At 32.6% G+C, this 12,423-nt stretch overlaps 1 protein-coding gene across 3 annotated transcripts; it reads left to right on the top strand.

The window, feature by feature from the left end:
* The first annotated feature begins 7,920 nt into the window (after nucleotides 1-7,920).
* LOC107930480 (probable F-box protein At3g61730) lies at nucleotides 7,921-12,410 on the top strand. Of its 3 annotated transcripts, none has more exons than XM_041075669.1 (8): nucleotides 7,921-8,083; nucleotides 9,107-9,306; nucleotides 9,390-9,434; nucleotides 9,699-9,863; nucleotides 9,996-10,043; nucleotides 10,636-10,806; nucleotides 10,923-11,030; nucleotides 11,240-12,410. In XM_041075669.1, exons 1-8 carry the CDS (start codon nucleotides 7,932-7,934, stop codon nucleotides 11,323-11,325), a joined length of 975 nt encoding a protein of 324 aa, XP_040931603.1. In that variant the 5' UTR covers nucleotides 7,921-7,931; the 3' UTR covers nucleotides 11,326-12,410. The 3 variants fall into 3 exon arrangements, with proteins under 3 accessions (XP_040931603.1, XP_040931602.1, XP_040931604.1); XM_041075668.1 differs by having other exon boundaries at nucleotides 7,924-8,083; nucleotides 11,237-12,410; XM_041075670.1 differs by having other exon boundaries at nucleotides 7,928-8,083; nucleotides 11,243-12,410.
* Nucleotides 12,411-12,423: the final 13 nt, after the last annotated feature.

Below are 12,423 nucleotides of genomic sequence, written 5' to 3'. Positions count from 1 at the left end.
TATTCCGTTTAGCTAAATGTGTGATATTCTTTGTTTATGCTGGAATTCCTTGCTCAAACTTACTAAGCATAAATTGCTTACTCGTTACATTGCTCCTCTGTTTTATAGATTTTTGGTTCTCCAGCTATCGGACTCGGCATCTTGAAGTTGAAGTCGCCCACACTATCAAAGGCTCTTTTGGGTACTATTTTGGTTGAATTTTGTTATGGCATGTATAGGACTACCCATTGTTGTCTTTCGAGTACTTTATGAAATGTATAAGTGTACAGCCATGCGAAAATGGCTTGTAGAAGTGGAGTATGGCATTAGACCATTCGTATTTATGAATGTATAGATGGTTTCATGATGTAACTATAGTTGGAATGGAAGTGTTGAGCAAATGATCAGCCACTAGAATGGCTAAGTATGATCATATGTGGGCTTATGTATGACAAGGCCCTAGTTGGTCCATGAAACCCCAAATTAGGTAAGGTTCACTTTGAAAACAGAAGCTGATAGCAGCAGTGGTGTGGATTGGAAAAATCACAAGAATTCGTAGGAGTGGAATTAAATAGTGAATAAATTATGTAATCGAACCTTGATGAATCTACTTTCATATGGAAGTAACGAAACAATTATAGGAACAGTACAGTAAGAGATATTCGGGTTCTTGTGGAACAGGGCCAGAACAGTTTCTGGATTCCCTGTTCCGCCTTTTGAAATTCACTATAAATTGACCAGAGATAATTAGGGGTCATACCATATATGTATGGATTCCTCTCTGAGTCTAGTTTCCATAGAAACAAACGGCATCAGTATTGAAGCTCTGTGCAGAGAGATATCCCAGTCGTAATGGGAAAAGGTCAGTGTAGTCGACCCCTGTAACATGGGAGACTTTGACTAATAAACTGTACTAATTGGCCCGACCAAAAATTCTAGAAAAAAATCCATAGGTGGGGACATGAGTTTAGTTTCAGGGAAAAATCACAAAACTGATTTTTGAGTTGTGAAACTCAAGATATGATTTTTGAAGCGACTAGTACTCAGACTGGGCAGTGTCTGGAAAAATTTTTCAAAGTTTGTTAACATCTCGTGTCCGACTCCGGTGTCGGTCTCGGGTTCGGGGTGTTACATGATTGAGTTCCTAAACTTATTGATGCCCACTTGGAGTATCATTAGCTTATTGATTTTTTTAAGAAGATTTCTAGAAGATCTTGTGTTTTGAAGTACTAAAACCACAAAGTGCAACTGACAGCTAGAAACCAGAGCATAAATAGTAAGGATGGCATAATAACCAAGAACAGAAACAACATACCTGCATATAAATGCTAACAAACGGTTCAAACTTTCTAGTAATATAAATGCAGAAAAGCATACAGCAATGCTGAATGGACAATTAAGAAGCTATGCTATTTAGACTCAAGTGTAACTATCATATGCATACTCAACTTTTTCCTAAATTTTTTACCAGCAAAATCTGGGTTTGAAAAAAAAATTATATATATGTTTTATTTGAAAATTTCACTCTTGATTTCATTGTTAGCTAGCAGTTAAACGCACGGATTTATTAATGAAGTCTTCATAATGTTTTAAAGATTAATCAAATTGAAAACCAATTTCCCATTCAAAAACGCAACAATTACATATTAAATTCACAGTCAACATCCTTTGCAAAGGCAAGTCAGCTACACATAAAGTATACTTTGGTTTCCTATGTTAAAATAATAACAAAAAAAAACACTTATGAAACATAATGTGGGAATTGAAAGACTGCTCAAACAAAGGACATTCATTGATGCTAACATAATTGAAAATGCCTTCAACAATTGTAAGATCCAACAAAGGATGAAACTTAAAAAGACCACAAAGGCAAAGGCAAAAGCAAAGCGAAAGTCAAAAGGTTTAAGCTTATTTGAATTCCATCAGGTTGATCTTGAATTTAGGATTTCACTCTAATTGTAGTTTAATTGACTAATTTGATTAATTCCTTCACTATTCCAATTTTAAAGTTTTTCATTTTATACACAACTCCAAATAATAAATACATAAAAAAGATGTGTCATAGCACCCAATAATTCAATAATTCAATAATTTGATTAAAATTGTACTAAATTATCTAAATTCAATAATTCAATTTATTATTTAAATAAGGAAGCACCCAATTCATAGAAGACACGCACCTTTGAGGAAACACTTAAAAAATCCCACACTTCATGTTGTTTAGCCACATTGGGTATAGACAACAGATCCTGTAAAGAGGTGGCTTAGTTGAAGAAACAAGTTCAAAAGTAACCATCCTAAAAAAATGAAAGACTAGGACATAAATTACTTGCAGATATTTGTCAAGATGAATGCACCGCTGTTGAACAAATGCATCTTCTTTGGGGGGCAAATGTAATGAATAATTGGGAATTTCTTTTAGATGTCGACGCAACCGTTCAAAATTTCTGTATCTGCAATTTAAAAAGAGAGAGAGAAGATTAACTATTAAAGAAGAAAAAAATCAAATTCTCAGAGCTTTATTTTTTCCTCTTGAGATCAATACATTGCGGTTTAAACTTTGGCACATAACAGGGACACTGTCCAGCAAAATAGCTTTGGCACATAAAATATCTTAAATATGCAAACATTTCGACCTTTTTCTTTTTTTTCCGAAACCTACTTAAACATACACTAAACACACCTATTGAAAAAATGTAAAGCCTTTGCCAATCAACAAAACTAACAAATAAACATATGATAGGGAGAAAGCACCTACTGATTCAAAATAAACAAACCTTAAACATGCATATCATATGTCTATATTTATTGTTCACTCAACTAAATCTCAATCATTTTTATTAACAGGTATGGATTTGAACCAATAGAAAAAGAGCAACTATGTTTTCAATGGAAATTGAAAGGTAACCATGTGTTTTGGAATTAGATGCTCCACTCAAAGTTGGGGACCAATAGTGATATTCCAACAGAAGGATACCACATGTTTATTCATTGTTGAAGCTAAGAAATTCTAACTGGAACTACTCCACATTTAAATTGGGCACAAACCTCCCTAGCAATTTCTGAATTAGTACGTATGTTCCGAAATAGGAAACACGAGCAACTCAATTCAGTAAAACTAATGTTCCTACTATATTAGTTTATTAGTATAAAATTTTTGGGTAAATCAAATAATTCATAAAATTCACAAACTTCAGAATTTATGTATTTAGAATTATGTATTTATATAAACACAAAAACAATTCATATAAGTTCAATCACGAAGACGACATCTAAACCTGACTAAGTTATAGAACACACACACGGATAAATATATATATATAACTCCTATTAAGCTTTCCAAGAACAAGATTCAAATTTTCAAATTCCAGTTTTCCAGCAGGAGCTATTAAAAGAAAATACAACTCCATTTAGTACAAAACTGAATCAAGCAACACAAACCCAGATAAGAAACTTGAATGAACTTAGAATATAACATAGCAAATAACGAAAAGAACCAGTCAATTTGAAATCTGAAGCAGAAAAGAAATATGCTTTTCCGTTGAACCCAAAAATTATCGAGGAGATGAGCAGAGAAGAACTTACAGGTGTAAACGAAAATGGCAAAAGGGATAGTTAGAAACCTAAATCCAACGCCTACAGGACACCTGACACTTCGAATACCGATCATTAATATAGAAGAAATAAACTTTGAAAACCATTAATCGTTGAACTATTTTCTTACCTTGAACTGTTTTCTTCAACCCCGAAGCCAACTTCTGAAACCTTTCCTTTCTTAATCCAATTTTCTATAGATGGGAAATCAATGGCCAGTGGGAAGGGTGAATTTTAGGGATTTCAAACTGGGGAAGAAGGGACTATTTTCGGATGTCGAATTGGGGAAAAAATGTGATGATTCTTTAGGGATTGGGGACTGAGGCAGAGAGGGGAAATGAACTGGGGAGACTTTGACAAAATTTCTAAGTGTTATCGTCTGTAAAAATGAAGACAACAAAACGACGATGTTTTGACAAACTTAATTTAGCATTTGCGGCGTTTTTGCAATAGCGCCGCTAAAAGGGTAAGCTATTGCGGCGTTTCAAATAAATGCCACTAATAAACTAACAAAACGACGACACTTTGATCTGAACAAAATAATATTAGCGGCGTTTATACACTAGCGCCGCTAAATCCAAACCTATTGCGGCGCTTCACAAAAAACGCCACTAATAAATCCTACAAAACGGCGCCGTTTTGTTTAAAAGATGATGCTCTTTTGCGGCGTTTTTATAAAAAAACGCCGCTATAGTATACCTTTTGACCGCTAATTCCTTTAAAAATTAAAATTATTTAATAAATAATTTAAAAATAATATAAATTAAAAAAATCACTTATATACCCAAAAAAAAACTTTAAAATTAAAAGAATTATCCTGTAGGTGTTGGAAACTAAAAGTTTAAAGTTAGAAATTTAACTAAAAGTTAGAAACCTAAATTTTAATTTTTTTTATTTAAGTAAATAATTTTTTAAAATTTAACTAAAAGTTAAAAGAATTAGATAAAATTTGAAATCTTGAAAATTATTGAAAATTTGAAATCTTTAAAATTTGAAATTATTTAATATATATAAATTTAAAAAAAGCACTCATATACCCAAAAAAAACTTTAAAATTATTTTAAATAATATTATTTCAAATTTTAATTAATTTTTTTAACACTAATTATCCTAAACCCTAAACCCATAACCCATGTCCCTTTAATGCCTTAACCCCTAAATTCCTAAACCCATAACCCCCAACTCATAAACCTTAGACCTTTAACCCCTAAACTTTAAACCCTAAACCATGTACCCTTAACCCATAGACCCTTAACTTCTAAACCCTCACCCTTTAACCCCTAAATCATAAACCCTAAATCTCTAAACCTCAACCCTTGAACCATAAATCATAATTCCTAAGTCCATAATCCATAAACCATAAACCTTGAGATATTAACTCATAAACCATAAACCCCTAAACCTTAAACCCTAAACCCATAATTCATAAACCTTAAAATATTAACTCATCATAAACCATAAACCTTAAACTATATACCCTAAACCATAAACCTTGAACTATAATGATAAGTAATTCAATATTATCCCTTTTATGATTATAGAAGAATTTATTTAATATATAAATTGACAAACAATCAGTCATATAACAAAAAAACTTTAAAATCATTTTAAATGATAGTATTTTTATTTTTTCATTTTTAAAATATATTTTTATATGTTTTTATTTTCAAGTTTTTTCTACGTGTCATTATATTTTTCCCGAAGAAGTTAAATATTCAATTAAAAATAATTTAATTAATATAAAAAACCAATAAAATGTTTTTGTGGCGCTTTTTGAAAAAACGCCGCTATAAATCGAGCATTAGCGACGTTTTTCAAAAGCCGCCGCTATAGATCTGAGCATTAGCGGCGTTTTTAAATAAGCGCCGCTATAGATCTGAGCATTAGCGGCGTTTTTAAATAAGCGCCGCTATAGATCTGAGCATTCGCGGCGTTTTTCAATAAGCGCCGCTATAGATATGAGCATTAGCTGCGCTTTTCAATAAGCGCCGCTATAGATTTGAGCATTAGCGGCGTTTTTCAATAAGCGCCGCTATAGATATGAGCATTAGCGGCGCTTTTGGAATAACGCCACTAATAACACTAAAGGTCAACGTTAAACGACGACGTCCTACTTTAATTTTTGCGGCTTTTTTTTTAAAACGCCGCTAATGCTCGATTTTTAGAGGCGTTTTTTTAAAGCGCCGCTAATGCTCGATCGTTAGTGGGGTTTTTCATTCAAACGCCGCTAAAAATACCACGAAAAACTTGTTTTGCTGTAGTGAATGCATGGCGAATATTTACATGCCCCGAACCTAACCCAAAATTTGACCAATCTACTCTAACATCAACCCAACCTTGACTGTTAAGAGGAAAAATCGGCCCAGATCCAAACATAAAATTTAATAGGAAACCCAACTCCAACCAGACCCAACCTGACACGACTCGAATTTAATTTATTGTTTTATTTTTTATTTTGAAGCAAACCAGATTACATTTTTTTAATTATTTTATTTTTATTTTGAAGTAAATAAGATTATTATTTTTAGTTTAGACTTAAAACTTAATACATGTAGATCTATTTATTTATATATTTATTTATTGAAGGCAAAAACTTTATATACATAAATTTATATATATCAAGGGCATTTTTATAAATTTCTCGAGGCGAGGCAAGGCGGATTTACCTCAAACTCGACTCTTTCCTAACTTGACTATTTTTATGATTTCACCTGAACCGCCCCAAACCCAATTTTTGAAAAGAAAACTGACCGTAATGGATCGGGTCAGGTTAGAATCCGTCGGATTCAAGTTTTTTTTTTTTTTTGCCATCCCTATCCAATGTACCAACAACCCCCATGGTTGTTCATTTTCATCCTCTCCCTTTTCTTGCCTTTTTTTTTACTTCATTTCAAAATATTCACCTTCTTGAGATATAATGTTGAAATCTTCACGAAATCAACCTTCTAAGTTCATTTCCTTCACTATTTTTAGCCATGGCAGCTTAGGGTTTCATGGGTTTTATTGAGAAAATTCATGGCTTGTGAAAGGGAGCCCTAATAAGGTAAGAAATAGTTTCCTACACTTACAATAGCTTGATATTATCTATGACTTCTCATGATTAAGTTTAGGATGAATTTATATTAATTTTTGGATTATATTTTTAGATATGGAAAATAAGAAAATGATAAAATAGAGTTTAAAAGCTTGATTGAGGATGGTTTAGAGCCTATGGAGGCATGATTAAGTGTTGTAGGACATCCATTAAGGTAACTACCATTGGATAATCTTACTTCTCTTATGCTAAATTTGTAACACCACATACCCGACTCGAACGCTGGGTCTGAGCTATAGGATGTCACATTCGTTGCCAAAGTAACTACGATTCCAATTGCGATTCAATTCAACAATTAATACATACTGTTAAGCTCATTATATAATTACAACATGTTATATAATCAAATTTGGGTTTCAACCGAGCTTATGAAAGCTCTTTCTATAAACCAAGGTTGGTTAATGATTGAAATGCAACATTTTCAAAACTATTGGATTGGCATCGCGATGTCGAGGGTATCACGTCGCGACCTCAAAAAAACAGTGAGTGTCATCACAACATTGGGGGTCTGTGGTCACGGCGCCACTCTCTATCGATTTCACGTCGCGACGTTGAAGATCTGTCGCCGCGACATCACCGTCTATTTTCAAAGTAACCAATTTACAACAACTAAACAAATAACCAAATTCATACCTATACCATTTAAACATCATAAATACTCTCAACATCTCATATGCTACCATTCAAACAAAATTTCTATCCAAAATTACCTAATTGACAATTCAAACTTAAAATCCAATTCAACATATGTCACAATTTGCAAATTCCAGCCATTTCAACTACTTATATCATTCCCATATATACATTTAACAATACATGTACATTAGAATTAAACTAACATTGCCACATCGAGATTTCAAAATTAGGTATTTTCTTTTAACACAATGCCTAGAACTACTCATAGTCCATTCTCAACTCATAAATAGAAAGATAATGCGCTTTAGTGCATTTAAACACACGTCCTCCAACAACTTCAAATTTAAGATATGTTTGTTACACTTTATTATCGTAGTAAATTGTTGCAACATCAAATTTGACATCATAATTAAATAACATTAATTTCTTCATCCATAATACTGTACAACAACTTCCGATTACAATATACTTTGACTAGAATTATGTGTATTATTTCCCTGCCCAATCGGTCCAAAATGCTTTAAATAGGCCCAATAAAAAGATCCATTAATTTAAGTCCAATCCACGATTCAAATTTCAGATCCGTTCCATATTTTTCCCTTTTTTTCTGAATTACCTTTGAATATTGATGATTTGGCGCGTCGCTTCCTATATATACCAAGAGATTTCCAATGTGCTTCTTTCAAAATCAATTGAAAGAATGAGGAAGCGATTGAAGAGAACGAAGGGAATTTGCAGTTGCTCTTCTCCTCGTTGCATCAATCACTCTACCTTCAATTGGTAATCTCTCAAATCTCTCTTTGATTTGGAGCTTCATCAAATTGATTTTCTCAAATCTTTTCTTTGTTTCCATTGGATTTTGGGCTGGTGTAGTTTATTTTGATCTGATATCAGTTCGAATTTAAGTTTGATAATGTCATTTAACTATAAAAAAGCTGAATCTGAAGAAACAAACGATGATCAAAAGGAATTTGAGCTACTCGCCTACTCGAGTTTTAGCTGATTCAACTAGAACAATTTGTAATGAATTTTTTTTCGTTTATGACACTAGTTCTGTTTTTTTCGAAGTTTCGCGCTTCTTCGTGCATCGATGATGTGTTAAAATGGAAGAAAAATCATTTCTGTTGTTTTTTTTCCTTTAAAAAAGGTCTCCATGAACCGCTGATCTGGAAGTTTAAACGAGTCTCTGCTATTCAAAGACGGTTCAGTTCTAGAGAGTGTTGTTTCATTAAGTTTCGGCACTAAATGCATGTTTTCCTTCCAGTGGAATCTTGTCTCTGATTTTGAATTAGCAGCACTAATTTTCATTATGTCAATCTTGTGCGCTTGTTTAATTCGAAGATCTGCATGGTAGCTTAGAAATGGCGGGATCTTAAACATTAACAGATTTTTGAAAATCTTCGTTCGTAATTTTCAAATTTTTAATGTTTTTCATATTCCTTCCTTTTTTTTCTCGGGAAGTAGAAAGTTTAGTTTCTATTATCCGTTAAATTTTCTTAGTTAGCAAACACTTCCTCGACATTAATCTTCTTTCATTAATTCTGTTACTCATTTCTTATACCGGAGGTTAAATGTTGCAACATTTGTAGTTTGTACTTGTAGATTTTCGCTCAAAACAGAGAACAGAACTCTTAATTTTCAATTCTCACATACTAATTTTCGAGAAAGTGATTGCTCCGAATCAAGTTATATATTGATTTGTTTTTGTTTTCTCAGAAACCAAACAGTTATTAATTGTAAAAATTTTACCGTATTGAGTTGCTTAAAATTAATCATCTCTCATTCATATATATACTCAAAAAGGTATGAGCAGGATCTATGGACATACATAGCCAGGTTTTTGGATGGACGATCATTGGTGATGCTGGGAGCTACTAATAAATGGTTCAACAGTGTTATCATGCAAGATTGTATATGGAAGTTTACATGCTTGAGGGATCTTCAGGTTCCTGATCCTGGTCACGTAGCATTCAGTTGGTCCAAGCTCTATGCTTCAGTTGTTGGTAAACTTCAAATCTCTTTAGATATCTTAGACCTGTACGCGCATTAACTGTTTTTTACATTGAAATTCCAATGGCTTCTACAGATGGAAGTCACTCTTTCATTTTCCGCCAGCAGGAGAAACACATTGGTTAGTTGCCAATTTTACTCGAAGTTTGGGAGTAAATTTATGAGTATTTATCAGCTCTTTAAATTATTTCGAGGTTTTTTAGATGATCATATCTTCATATGTTCATGTTTAGATATCTGTCGTACTCAAATCTTGTTGGGGTGTAGATTTTGTTTGACGCATTTGAATTGATTATCAATTTATAGCGAGATTATCAGATGTTGAGCTTAGTACAAGGACAATTTACCAGCGACTGTATTTTGATTTTGTTGGGGAATAAATCAGATTGGATGCGGATTGGGGCGTTTTCATTCGATTCCGAAGTAGCATTTCTGAGCCAAAGGATGAGTGCATCTGTGAAAATCCTAAAACAGGAAAATATAGATGATATGTTGCAGTCTTACGGCTCGTGTCTGCTAAGGAAAATCAAGACCGGAATCTGGATAGCTGGTACGGTTCAAATCCTATAAATTATTGCCTCCTATTTTTATCTCTTTTAAGATGTTTGCATGTTCTTTATTTAAGTTGTGATCGATATTCCATCTAAGTTCTCGATTCAACATGGTTGATTTTTTTTTTTAGATTTACAACTTGTTCGATGCCCAGTATGTGACCAAGAAAAATGTGAAGGTGAGCAATGAAAATGTCTTACTGCCCATGAAAATGCAAAGTAAGAGATTCTTTATAGTAATGCTATGAACATGAAAATAAAGGTTTAAAACCTATGATATTCAAGAATTACATTCCATCTCTGCTGATCTCTGTTCTGTTCTCAACTACTTTCTTGGAATGAGTGTCAGATACAAATATATGTACGACATTGATATGTTTTAATTTTTTTTAAAGTTTCTCTTGTATTTGGAAGGTTCTTGAAGGGTCATACCCTAACGTTCAAACATGCATGCGCGTCAGATACAAATACTTTAAATGAATTTTTAGACAGGAAATCGTTGTATTTGGCAGGATCATGCTTGACATTTGATGACTTTGAGATGGAAATGTAAAACTAACAGAATCATAAAAGCATCATATCATTTTTTTTCCTGTTGAAATATAGATTACTGCTTTGATTTATATGGTGCCAAATTTATCTTGGAGAAATTTCTGGTATCTGCTGAGCATGAGTTTAGACTGTCAATTGTGTCGCATTGATAAAAGCTTCTGCTCTTTTTAAAAGGAAGCAGCAGAGCCTGGAGTAAAGAAGATTTGATTGTTTATGTAGGAACAATGCAGATGTTAGATGCAAGGCATATTGAGCTGTTCCTTAACCAAGGGTTCCAGGATGGGAGTTGGGACTATGAACTCGTTGGATCTCATGAAATCAAAAAGAAAGTACGAGGAGCTTATGGAGCTATTTTTGACTTCAAGTACCTCACAAGCAAGTCAACTGCGGGTAAAACTTTATTCTCCACCTAAAATTTGCCCATTCTGTTCGGTATATATATTGAACTTTAAGACATTCAAAAGATGCTATAGGATCTGATTTAGCTTTGCCAATGAAACTTACAGGGATCTTCGATTATAAGTCATGGATAGGACAACCCAATGACTTTCAACCAAAAGCAATCATTGCTCTTCATGCAGTCGCAGTCAACACCAATTTACAAGAAAATCAAGGTAACAAACTCCACAATCTACAATTTTTTTTTTATCATAGAGTATGTCTAAAACTACAGATAGCCCCTTCTCTACCCATATACTCCTGCATTGATAACAATACCTATGCCAATCGAATTAAAACTTAATATATATACCGAACATTCAAATTAGTTGTAAGGATATTACTTAATTTATTGTGATTGCTCGGTTTTTTTTTTTCCAAGAAGCAGGCGTCTTAATAAAGTACCATACCATGAGAGCTGGAGCTGAAGGGGAAATTGTTTCAATCAGAATCTCTCAACAACTCCTTTGACATGTTGCTTGAACCTGAACCAGAATCGCAGATATTGGGTTTTCTCATCATTCAAATGGGTTTGTTCTTTCCTCTAACCCTTCTTTTTTTTATAATAGTTAAAAACAGCTCAAACCATAAGATTTACTTTCATATTGATTTTGGACTTACCACACGTACCCTTGTTTTTACTGTCCTCATAGATTAGTATAAACATAAGCCATTTATAAATACAGACCATAGTCAGCAATACTCATAAACATGTCTACAAATTTGAGATATTTAGAGTATATAAAATGGTTGAATAGTACGATGCTCATCGAGTCTAGAGCATTTTCATTTTTGTTGGTCTATTTTTTGCCTCACCAAGCTCGAAATAGGATATGCATTTTATTATTATATTTATAATTAAATTTAACTGAAGATAATTTTATTAAAAGAATGTAATTTGTCTTGGATTATTTCAAATTAAAAAAAAATCAATCCAAGTTTAACCTATAGTTTAAGGAAGCTTTAATAGGTTAGGCAAGTAGTAATTTATTTTCTTATTATTTTAACTCTTTTATCTCTTCTAAAGTAATTTATTTTATAATTATTTATTTATTCTATAATCTTTTTTTTTTAAATTGTACCATTTTATCCTTTTATTAAAATACAGCTATAGAAAAACGTCGAAATTTGTGAGGACAAGTACAAATTTTTAATTTCTTTTTTTTTATAGGATTTTACACCTATTTAATAATAATTTTATTCGGCCTTAGCATATTTGAAGCTTGAAAAGGAACTTTGAGAATTTGCTAATTTGGTAATGGCAATTGCGTGCTTGGACTATATATTCACGTAACATCGACCATGAATTTTACGTGAATTGCAACAACCTAAGTTTCCCATCCAAACAAACGAATCTCTTGGAAAATTTTACGTTACGCTCCCCACAAAAATGTACTAAAATTAAGTATTTTAATAAACATTAGAAAATTTCGTATTATATATACAACTACTCAATATAATATAATATAATATTATTTATATCATAAATTCTTGAATGTTTATTTTTTTATGAGTGAATATTTGATGTGCTATTAGTGCATAGGTTTTATGTACGATCATTTAATAATA

The sequence above is a fragment of the Gossypium hirsutum genome, chromosome A08 (genome assembly GCF_007990345.1).
Source record: "Gossypium hirsutum isolate 1008001.06 chromosome A08, Gossypium_hirsutum_v2.1, whole genome shotgun sequence".
In the NCBI taxonomy this organism is placed as follows: domain Eukaryota; kingdom Viridiplantae; phylum Streptophyta; class Magnoliopsida; order Malvales; family Malvaceae; genus Gossypium; species Gossypium hirsutum.
Note: the sequence above shows the minus strand (reverse complement) of the source record. Positions and strands in the feature narration are given on the sequence as shown.

Excerpts from the sequence above, each read along its gene's own strand:
- LOC107930480 (XM_041075668.1), top strand. The coding sequence starts at position 7,932 with ATGATTTGGCGCGTCGCTTCCTATATATACCAAGAGATTTCCAATGTG. Across the intron at positions 10,044-10,635 it reads TGACCAAGAAAAATGTGAAG|GAACAATGCAGATGTTAGAT; the intron begins GTGAGCAATGAA and ends TTGTTTATGTAG. Across the intron at positions 11,031-11,236 it reads CAATTTACAAGAAAATCAAG|AAGCAGGCGTCTTAATAAAG; the intron begins GTAACAAACTCC and ends TTTTTTTCCAAG.